The sequence below is a fragment of the Aedes albopictus genome, chromosome 2, assembly GCF_035046485.1.
Source record: "Aedes albopictus strain Foshan chromosome 2, AalbF5, whole genome shotgun sequence".
NCBI classification, from domain to species: domain Eukaryota; kingdom Metazoa; phylum Arthropoda; class Insecta; order Diptera; family Culicidae; genus Aedes; species Aedes albopictus.
Window position 1 is genome coordinate 364,527,474 of NC_085137.1, and position 12,250 is coordinate 364,539,723.

A 12,250-nucleotide genomic window follows, 5' to 3' on the forward strand; every position below is an offset into this window, starting at 1 on the left:
CGGAATCCATAATGTGCTTTTGTATGATAACTCCAACTTTTTTGTATGGGTCGTAACGCTAGGCTGTATTCCCTATTCCTCTGGAGCGTTACGGAATTTGTTGAACCCCTATCTCCTGAAGCGTTACGTTATTTGGGGACGGCGCATAATGAAAGTTGAAAACTTAAAATAGTTTTTATGTGAAATGTTGGAAAATTTCGATATTTATACAGCGGGTTGCACTAGGCTTTCCAAAGATCAAATTAAGTACTAATTTTGAAATCATATCACAATGAGGTATTGTGCAGATATTTGGCAACTTTTTGAATATCCCATCAATATCAAATTAAGATATGACATCAAAATTTGATCTTTTTAAGATATGATTATGATATTCACGTCTCACAAAAGATCAAATATGGTCGCAGTGATAATATACCCGACAAAAAAAAATTCACGTCTACCCGGGAATGAACTATAAATTTTTAACCATTGTCCAGATTCCAGGGATATATTTTTTATCGCATGGGAAATGAAGCTCATAGATCGTGCCAATATGTAATCTTTGCAGCATCGTTTACGCCACCTAGTGAACCAGTCACAAACTAAATTGTGCACTATGAGCAAGGTATGAGTGTGGAGAACATCTTCTCGGAAGAAAGTATTCTAAAATTTTGCATAATTCTGGAGATATTCACATCAAAAGAACTGTGCTATTTATATATAATAATTTCTCTTCGAATTCTTTCTAGATTTCATTCATTATTTTCTTCAGAGATATTTTCCAGAAATTTCTACGTGAATTCTTTCATTTTTGAAAGATTTTTTCGGAATATTTACCAAGGATCCCTTCGGGGATTTCGTAAAGGATTTCTTCCGAAAAAAAATCATTTGATTCCTTTACAAACTCCTTTACCAACTTCACTGAGTTTCTATCAATTCTATCAAGTGTTGCTCCATTAATATCATCTTTTACGACACCGCACAGCTGTGGAAAATCATGGACAAAACCGGCTTTCCTGGGAAGCTGACTAGACTGGTTAAAGCAACGATGGACGATGTTCAAAATTGCGTAAGGGTTTTGGGTGAACTGTCCAGTTCATTCGAATCTCGCCGAAGACTGCGACAAGGAGTCGAACTCTCACTCTAGAAGGTGTAATGCGAAGAGCCGGGTTCAACAGCCGGGGTACGATTTTCACAAAATCCGGTCAATTTATGTGCTTTATGGACGACATTATCTCCAAAACATTTGGAACGGTGGCAGAATTGTACACCCGCCTGAAACGCGAAGCAGCAAAGGTCGGACTGTTGGTTAACCCGGGAGCGTTCGCGTCGTGTACTGAGTACACGCACCATGAAAAAAGCTCGCTTGTGGTACACAGCGAGTGCGCGGTGTCGCTGAAGGTGGCTGAAGACGCAACTGCACGAGGGTTTATGCATTCAAAACAAAAGACATGCTGGCAGGCGGAACCGAACACGACCGGATCCGTCTATGTAGTCTAGTAATGTTACGACAGACGGAGATAGCTTCGAGGTGGTGGATAAAATTCATCTAGCTCGGATCCTTACAGACTGCTGACAATAACGTGAGTCGTGAAATTCGAAGGCGCATCATCAGTGGAAGATGAGCCTTCTACGGGCTCCAGAAGAAGCTGCGGTCTAAAAAAAATCACCCACGCACCAAGTGCACCATGTACAAAACAATACAGTCAGGTTTTTTTTACGCGGTTTTCATTTACGCGGCCGCATAAATGAAAACTCCATACAAAAAAAAAATCATCGTCTTATTTTTGCATAATTCGTCGAGAAATGGTGAGACTTTTTTTACGCGGTTTTTTGAATTTCGAACTGAGTTTTTTTTTACGCGATACGTATCCCCCGCGTAAAAAAAAACCTGTCTGTACTGATTTTAACCACCTGAATTTCAACCCATAACCAATGTGCACCTACTGTTGTCCGGTGCACCGTAGTAGGTACTGGTTTTTATCGGCATTTGATGCATGCAGTTTGCAACAGATAGCTAGGCAGGTACCTACCTGTTGATTGGTACGCGCGACTGATGAGAAATAATAAATTAGAGCCCGATTTGCTCTACAACAAACTGTGTTGATATGCACCAGAACTGGGCGTGAACTTGGGGACTTTGTCAATCTTCTCTATTGACTCAACCACTCAACAGCAGCAGGTAGGACAACAACAGCGCTAGCAGCAGCAGCAGTAGCTGGACCGAGTTGATTCTGTCGATACGATAATTGCTTGTGGAATATTTTATGAGGTGGTCAATTAGGGAGCCCTGATCACAAAAATATTCAAGGGTGTAAATACTCGTGCAGTTCAAACAGCAATTAGGCAATTATCGAATGTGTTATATTAGGTAAGGTTGAATGTGATGCTAATTTATGAAAATGAAAACAATTCTGGTGTGTGTGTTGTTGTTAACTCAATCGGACGTGATTCTGTATCGCTCATCGTTTACGTTAATTTTCCGTTGAAACTGGCCTCGAAAATCTTGAATGACACTTGTGTAGTACGATCGTCTATATTTTGTACGTTTCTGCGATATTAATCTTTCATTGCGTTTACCGTTGTGACGAAAAATTGCAATTATATTGATCATCAAAACTCGCCATGGAGTGCAAAAAGTGCCTTCTTCCAGTGGTTACAAAAGATCAACCGTATGTATACTGTAATGCATTGTGCGCCGCAGTTCACCATGCCGCTTGTGTTGGATTGAATACTGCCGAGCTTGCTGCCGTATCACCGCCGCACAAGAATAGTTGTTGGATGTGCGACGAGTGTTTAGTTGAATTTGTACAATGGAGGAAAGAACGAAATGAGAAAATGAATGAGCCGATCGCCGCAACTGCTCCAGAGCACAATGAGCCTAAATGCGTACTACAACGTGACGTTGATGAGCTGAAAGCTAAAGTAGATTCAATACTGTCGGTGATTACGTCGCATGAGAATAATCACACGGATGCCTGGATACGACACTCAACACCGAAATCATCGCGACCAATGGAATGTGGATCGAGTGAAGTGACAGTTGCATCCGAAACTGCGAGTCGGTTACCTGATTCGATATGTGAGAACGAGAACTTCGACTTGTTGCTAACGAATATCGATGGAAGCGTTTCGGAAGAAGATGTTCAACTCATGGTTTGTCGCTGCTTGGGCACACGTGATAATGAGTGCATTTATGTTAGGAAATTAGTTCCGCGATGGGTTGACTGCAGTGCATTCGACTATATCTCCTTCAAAATAGTTTTAAACCGTAAATGGAAGTCTGTCGCGATGATGCCATCTACTTGGCCTAGAAACATTAGATTTCGAGAGTTCAAAAAAGTGAGATTCCCGTGGAAACCCGATATTTTGTAATTAGTTCCAGTATTGTAAATAATGTGATTTGATGGAAAACGTTTTTTTTTGTATTGATGTTTTTTATTACTGTTTTAAGTCATGTGTTGTAAATAGGAAAATGATACTTGTTGTGTGAATTTGTACGATATTTGTAGTTAACGGGTCGCATCTTCTTTGAGTTTGTTCTGGAAAGTTGTCGAGATTGTTAAATGTTTTTGTACCTTAGATTTAAGTCACATCATTGGGGCATACACAAGCCTGTTGGTGTTAATAAACAAATAAATAAATAAATAAATAAACTGCAGCAAATTAGTAAGATTGATCAAAATTCTAGGCCTGAGGTCCTACTGTTAGAAAATGTAACTAACTGTATGAACACGAAAACCAATGCAGAGGGTGGCAAGTTCGATTCCCGGTTGGTCCAGGATCTTTTCCAAATAGAATTCTTGACTTTCTAGGACATAGAGTGCGCACGCACACAATATAAGATAACAGGTATTAGGCCCGTGCGCAGAAGGTAGGATGGGGAGAGCATCCCAAGTAGCACCTGCCACTAAAATGGAAATGATCATCGTTGCAAACATGTTGCAACTGAGTTTTCATGAAACAATGAGTTTTGAAATAGTTATATTGTGATTTCGGATGTTTTCATTCGTATTCAGAAAATAAAAACATGCGAAACAATATTAAAACCTATTAATATCCTGTTGTTAATGCCAAACTGAGGTATAACATGTTTATAACAACTAGCAAAATGAAAACAAATGTCATCATTAGTCGAAACTTGCGAAACCAATTTGTAACTGAAGAATAATCTGAATGTTTCAACGAAACTTAGGTACAACCGTTTACAAACCAAACCAAGCAAAACATTGATTCGGATTATTATAAACATGTTGCACCTGGAACTTATCTAGAACATAACGAAAATTTCTGACAAGAGGGGTAGAAGTTCCAAAATGTGCGGCAAAATGTTTTTGTGATCATGAAAAATGTCAAATGCACTATAAAAAACCAAAATGTTTCAAAAATAACGAAATCATCTACAAATAAAATGTAACCTTTTCTTCATAAATTTATCGACGTATTCCAAATTTTATAAAATTAAAGCGGTAAAATAAAAAAAAATCTGCCTCATTTTCGCAATACTGAACGATTGGTACCTACCACTGCACAATGGTCCGAATCCACGTTTTAGCAGGAAAAAAATGTGTATCTCTGTTCTCGTTAATTTTAGACAAATGATGCCTTCAGAAAAAATGTTGATAATTAAATGTGTCTTCTGCCTCGCAAATTTTTTCTTAGGGTGGCCCATTTGATAATTGAAATATGATAACAAACTTTTTTATTTTACGTTATAGCATATAAAACGTTTTAGCAAAGTTGTAGGAAATGCCATTTTGAGCAACTTTGCCAAAGACAGCGATTGTCTAAGTCTTCATTTAATCTCAGTAAATCAATTTCAAAGTTTCAACTTAGGGTGAACCGAAAAAATCACTATTTCTTTCCTAACTGGATCCAAAGTGGATTTATTCAATCTTTAAAAATAACGTTCTTGCATTTTTTTTCACTAAATGTTGCCCAATGTATGATGTTTCAGATGTCGCCTCAATCTATATATATAAAAATGAGTTTGAAGTCCCTTTGAGGCAACAAAACTCAAGCACGGCTGAACCGATCAGGATGACTCTTGCACGGTTCGGTTCGTATTCGTGGTGGCTGTGTTTATATGTACAAAAAGTAACGAAAATCAGCTAGAAAAGTAACAAAATTGAAAAAGTACTGATTTTCCATGAACTGGGAAGAAAATCAACACGACCAAAATGAACTCAATCTAGAGTGCGGTGTTATTTTGAGCTCAACAGTTGTCAAACCACCACAAGATGGCAGGACAAAGTTTGCCGGGACAGCTAGTAAAAAATAAAAAAAAAATACCAGCTCCATGAGATATGAGCATTTGAAAATATCAAGGTTTTTTACCTAAAATGCCCCGTAATACCTGAACAAAAAGAGTTAACAACATGTGTTCTTCTCCACAAAGCTTGAAACAAAAAAGTTAGGAAAGAAATAGTGATTTTTTCGGTCCACCCTAAGTTGAAACTTTGAAATTGATTTACTGAGATTAAATGAAGACTTAGACAATCGCTGTCTTTGGCAAAGTTGCTCAAAATGGCATTTCCTACAACTTTGCTAAAACGTTGTATATGCTATAACGTAAAATAAAAAAGTTTGTTATCATATTTCAATTATCAAATGGGCCACCCTAAGAAAAAATTTGCGAGGCAGATGCAACATTTAATTATCAACATTTTTTTCTGAAGGCATCATTTGTCTAAAATTAACGAAAACAGAGATACACATTTTTTCCTGCTAAAACGTGGATTCGGACCATTGTGGCACTGGGAAAATTTGAATATATGAACGATGGTCAAAACAATCGTCTTTTGATTTGTACTGCAAACATAGTTGAAAAGTGTATCATTACATTGCAATAGGGGAATCAACGTATTTTGGACACAGCGTTACGCCAATATATTTTGGACACTTCCATTTGTTTTTGCCGTAAGTGTCCAAAAAATATTGGCTCGTTGCTGTGTCCAAAATATGTTGGTTCCCCTAATTGATAAAGAAAGTAATCAAAGAGAGCCTCTCAAATCCAGATAGGACCTATTGAAATGTTTGGCCTGAATTATTGATCACATGAACGAAACTGTGGATGCATAGTCACTGGCAGTGACGAATGTGGGGACTAGCTGACCAGTTGTCGAATCGGTCACAATTTGTAAGTCGACTATAAGTTCTATCTTGGTTATAATTCGATTGCGTAATAAAACCGTTTATTTCAAGAATGTATGTTTTATATCGGCTCCACCTCTTGCGTTTTTTTAGTTGCAATTTAGTCGTAAATAAAACGATTGGTTCAAATGGCATAACTTTCAATATAGTTGCATACAAATTACAGGCACTTATTAATGGCCAAGTGTGTTGCTTGGGATGAAGCTTTCACACTATTCAATTATATTTAAGGTTGATGGATTCGTCATTGATATCATCGTAATCATTGAAATTCAAAAAGCAGTTTTCTCGTTTAAAACACAAATGTTCGTTATGAAAATGTATTCACCGCGTTCCAGATGGAAAATGGAATGCAGTAAATACATATTCATAACGAATATTTATGTTGTGCACGAGAAAACTGCTTTCGAAATTTCAATGATAACGATAATATCAATGACGAATCCTTCAACCTTAAGAGGTTTTCATGAGATACATGAAAATGAGATCTAAAGTAGAACCTATTACCCGGGTAGACGTGAATATCATAATCATATCTTAAATCGATCAAATTTTGATGTCATATCTTAATTTGATATTGATGAGTTATTCAAAAAGTTGCCAAATATCTGCTCAATATCTCATCGTGATATGATTTCAAAATTAGTACTTAATTTGATCTTTGGAAAGCCTACTGCAACTCGCTGTATAAATATCGAAATTTCCCAACATTTCACATAAAAACTATTTTAAGTTTTCAACTTTCATTTATTTATTTATTTATTTATTTCGTCAAACATACCGTAGACTACAATTTCACTTAATTATATCACTTGAGAACTATACTCTACTATGTCTCAAAGACTTAAAATATTCTCTTAAATTTGTTCTAGACATCGTTAAACTAATAGATGCACAGTGGTGATTATAAAGGTTCATCATTCGGTTCAAAGGACCAAATTTTGCATAATCTGTTCTATGTTTGTTTAGAGCAAATATATTACGACCTCTCAATAGTCTAGCAGGAGCATAGAAATTTATACATGATAGTAAGTTGGCGGAGTCGATGCGTTGAGATATTAAATCATTTATGAATGAAACCATGGCTAATTCGCGACGCTCTTTCAACGTTTGAATATCTATAAGCATGCATCTAGCCTCATATGAAGGCAGTGGAAATGTTGACCAACCTAACTTGCGTAAGGCATATAGGAGGAACTGCTTTTGCATTGATTCGATTCGATCCACATGTGTTACCATGTAGGGAGACCATACTATGCTACAGTATTCTAGAACTGATCTTACATAAGCGACGTACAATGTTTTAATCGTGTATGGGTCCTGAAAGTTGTAGCTAAAACGCTTAATGAAGCTTAACATATTAGTTGCTTTATGAGTGATAGCGTTATAATGATCGGTGAAAGTTAATTTGGAATCTAAGATTACACCTAAATCTCTAATTCTATTGCACTTTTCAACTTCTTGGTTTCCTAAAGATTCAATTACGTACAGCAGAAAACATAGTACACCACCAAACACGTACGTCCCCAACCCCCATTTCGACAAAAATTTCAAAATTCAAATATCTGGTTCTCAGTCATTTTTCAACGGATTTTAAAAATTTTTGCACCAATCGATCACAAATTCCTTCTAGTTTTATGAACCGGAGTCCACTTTACGGAAGCGGTCATGGTTCCGGAATTATTCCGGGGAGTCGTGGGGTAACCTCTTTATCGCTCATGGTGGCCACATTGTAACGTTAGCTAAAACCTCACATGCAGCATATCAATCTTCATAATTTTGCAAAACAGGAACTCTAGAAGGTATTTCGAGACTTTCTGGACATATTGGCCGCTATCGGAGATACTCCGGGAACTTGGTGCCCCGGGGAAGTGGCCATTTCATGATTTTTTATGAACCCTGTCTTGCGACATATCATTCTTCATGATTTTGCAAAACAAAAACTCTAGAATGCATTTCGAGACTTTCTGGACATATTGGCCACTAGCGGAGATACACCAAGAACCTGGTGTCCCCGGGGAAGTGGCCAGTTCGTATTTTTTTCTGAACCCTGCCTTGCGACATATCATTCTTCATGATTTTGCAAAACAAAAACTCTAGAATGCATTTCGAGACTTTCTGGAGATAATGGCCACTATTGGAGATACTCCGGGAGCCTAGTGCCCCCGGGAAGTGGCCGGTTCGTGATTTTTTCTGAACCCTGTCTTGCGACATATCATTCTTCATGATTTTGCAAAACAAGAACTCTAGAATGCATTTCGAGACTTTCTGGACATATTGGCCACTAACGGAGATACACCGGAAACCTGGTGTAACCGGGGATTCGGGGAAGTGTCCAGTTCGTGATTTTTTTTTCTGAACCCTGTATTGCGACATGTCATTCTTCATAATTTTGCAAAACAAGAACTCTCGAATGCATTACGAGACTTTCTGGAGATAATGGCCACTATCGGAGATACTTCGGGAACCTGGTGCCCCCGGGGAAGCGGCCAGTTCGTGTTTTTTTTTCTGAACCCTGTCTTGCGACATATCGTTCTTCATGATTTCGCAAAACAAGAACTCTAGAATGCATTTCGAGACTTTCTGGAGATAATGGCCACTAACGGAGATACACCGGGAACCTGGTGTCCCCGGGGATTCGGGGAAGTGACCAGTTCGTGATTTTTTTTTCTGAACCCTGTCTTGCGACATATCATTCTTCATGATTTTGCAAAACAAGAACTCTCGAATGCATTACGAGACTTTCTGGAGATAATGGCCACTATCGGAGATACTTCGGGAAACTGGTGCCCCCAGGGAAGTAGGCAGTTCATGTTTTTTCTGAACCCTATCTTACGACATATCATTCTTCATGATCTTGCAAAACAAGAACTCTTGAAGATATTTTGAGACTTCCTGGACATATTGACCACTATCAGAGCGATCCCGGGAACCTGGTGCCCCCGGGTAAGTGGCCAGTTCGTGTTTTTTTTTCTGAACCCTGTCTTGCGACATATCGTTCTTCATGATTTTGCAAAACAAGAACTCTAGAATGCATTTAGAGACTTTCTGGACATATTGGCCACTCTCAGAGATACTCCGGAAACCTGATGCCCCAGGGAAGTAGCCAGTTCGTGATTTTTTTCTGAACCCTATCTTGCGACATATCATTCTTCATTATTTTACAAAACAAGAACTTTAGAATGCATTTCGAGACTTTCTGGAGATAATGGCCACTATCAGAGGGACTCCGGGAACCTGGTGCCCCCGGGAAGTGGCCAGTTCGTGATTTTTTCTAATCCCTATCTTGCGACATATCATTATTCATGATTTTGAGACTTTGAGACTTTCTGGAAACATTGGCCACTATCAGAGGGACTCCGGGAACCTGAGCCTCCGAGGAAGTGACCAGTTCATGTTTTTTTCTGAACCCTGTCTTGCGACATATCATTCTTCATGATTTTACAAAACAAGAACTCTAGAATGCATTTCGAGACTTTCTGGAGATAATGGCCACTATCGGAGGTACTCCGGGAACCTGGTGCCACCGAGGAAGTGGTCAGGTTATGACATATCTGGACATATTGGCCACTATCGGAGATACACCGGGAACCTGATGTCCCCGGGGAAGTGGCCAGTTCGTGATGTTCCTCTTGCGACATATCATTCTTCATGATTTTGCAAAACAAGAACTCTAAAATGCATTTCGAGACTTTCTGGAGATAATGGCCACTATCGGAGGTACTCCGGGAACCTGGTGCCACCGAGGAAGTGGTCAGGTTATGATTTATTTTCTGAATACTGTCTTGCGAGGTATCACTCTGCATGATTTTGCAAAACAAGAACTCTTGAAGATATTTCGAGGCTTTTTGAACATATTAGCCACTACTGGAGGAATTCCGGGAGCCTGGTACCCCCGGGGAAATGGCCAGTTCATGATTTTTTTTTTCAGGACCCTATTTTGCGACATATCATTTCTTCATGATTTTGAAAAATAAGAACTCTGGGAGATATTTCCAGACTTTCTGGATATATTGGAAACTAACAGAGGTACTCTCTCCGGAACGTGGTTTCCCCTGACCAGTGTTTTTTTCTTCTGAAAACGTTCCTGCGACATATCACTTCATGATTTTGTAAAACAAGAACTCTTGAGAACATTTCGAGACTTTTGGACTTATAGACCATTATTAGTGGTTCTTCGAGAACCTCGTGCGACATCAATCTTCATGATTTTGCAAAACAGAACAATTTGGTCATATTGGTCACTGCCAGAGGTACATCAGCAACTCGATTCCCTTGGGGAGGTGGACTGTTTGTGTTTTTTTTTCTGAACAAATATAGGGTCAGGGATTCTCGTAGGAGTTTCCCGGGAATACGTCCAGGACTTTTCTTGACGTTTTTATGTGATTCTAGAATGTCTTCTCCTGGTCATTCATGAATTTGCAAAACAAGAACTCTAGAAGACATTTCGAGACTTTTTGGTCGATTCGGGATTTTTTTTCTGAACCCTGTCTTGCGACACATTTCATGGGATTATTCTTTGAAACTTTTGGAGATTCCTCTAAAAGTGGTTTGGAGATTACACAAGGAGTTTCTTTGGGAATTCCTCCAAACATGTTTCTGGGATTACACCTCAATGGATTTCACTTTATTATCATTTAGAATTCATAAGAAGAATTTTTGTAGGGATTCCTCAAGGAATTACTTATGAGGCTATTTTACCATTTCTTATGGAATTCTTCAATTTTATTCTTTGGAATGCCTCCAGAAATACTTTCAGGATTCCTCAACGGGTATTATGGAATTTTTGTATGTAATCTATGTAATGTATGTAACTATTGATTACTCTGGGAAAGTACTCGGGAAACCTGTTTCCCCTAAGGGAAGTGGTCAGTTCGGGATTGTTTTCTGGACCCTTGCGACATATCAATCTTTATCATTTTGCACAACAAAACTGTAGAATGCATTTTGTAATTTTTTGGACATATTGGCCATTATCAGAGGTAGGTACTCAGGGAACCTGGCCGAAATCGACTCGTTTGGGATTCTCGGGAGAATCTTTTAGTGTAAACCTAGTAGGGAATTTTGGAGAAATTCCAGAGACGATTTTGGAGGAAATTCAACAGAAGCATTTGCAGAAATCCAAGAATAAGGGCAAGGATGAATAGCACTCCAGAAGAAACTAGAAATCCTTACAGGAAGTCCTGGAGGAACCTCAAAAGGAACTCCTGGAGAAATCCATGGATGAATCTCAGAAGGATTCCTTGGAAGAATACCAAAAGGACCTCTTCTATGAATCGCAGATGGAATTCAAAATGGATAGAATTTATTTTTTTATGATAAAATCCCAAGCAGAAATTCTGTGGGAACTCATGGAGAAATTTCAAAAGGAATTATTGAAGAAAAAAAATCCTGGAACAATTATCATAGGAGCTTTTGAAGAAAAAGCCGGAGGAACTCTTATAGGATTATCCAAAAAATAATCTGGGTGAATTTCAGAAGGAACTCCTGGAGCAATTTCAGAAAGTAAATCCCAGAGTTCGTTCTTCGAAAAAAAATATCAATTCCTGGTGGAGGAATTTAAAAATTGGCACCTGGGTCAATCCTAGAAGCAGTTCCTGGAAAATTCACAGACGTCAAACATTATTTTAGGGGTCCAAATAAGAACTTCACACCGAAATCCAAAAAATAACCTAAGCCTTGGAGGAATCCCTGAGAGAAACCCAGTAGAGAAAACAAAAAAGTAATTTTGGATAATATCTGGATATGGATATCTGGAAATATCAAGAAACTACATGTAAATATCCCATTCGTCGAAGTATCCTGAAAGTACTTCTGGAGGTAGTCTGAGGAACTGCTTGGAAGAATTTCATAAGAATTCCTAAAGATAAACTCTTTGAAGAACCCCTAAAAGAATACTTCCTACAAATTCTGAACATAATCGAGCGAAATCCAACGAGATGATCCCACAAACCTTTTCCCTAAGGAATTATTTGTGTTATCTGTAAACCGCTTGAGGAGGAAAAATTATGAATATTGATGTGTCGAAAAACAAGGATCGAAAAATTTTCACAAATTGGCCTTTTATCAAAAAACAGGTTCCTGAAGGACTGGCCAATATGTCCAAACAGTTGTT

The 12,250-nt window shown here is 38.4% G+C and overlaps 1 protein-coding gene and 1 long non-coding RNA gene across 2 annotated transcripts in view; one reads left to right on the forward strand and one right to left on the reverse strand.

Moving 5' to 3' along the window:
• Window positions 1–12,250, reverse strand: part of LOC134288344 (uncharacterized) — a 451,989-nt gene that overhangs the window by 21,190 nt on the left and 418,549 nt on the right. The window lies entirely within an intron of this gene.
• LOC115256982 (uncharacterized) lies at window positions 1,887–3,811 on the forward strand. The gene has a single exon (XM_029856206.2). The coding sequence runs from the start codon at window positions 2,608–2,610 to the stop codon at window positions 3,355–3,357; it is 750 nt and encodes a 249-aa protein (XP_029712066.2). The 5' UTR covers window positions 1,887–2,607; the 3' UTR covers window positions 3,358–3,811.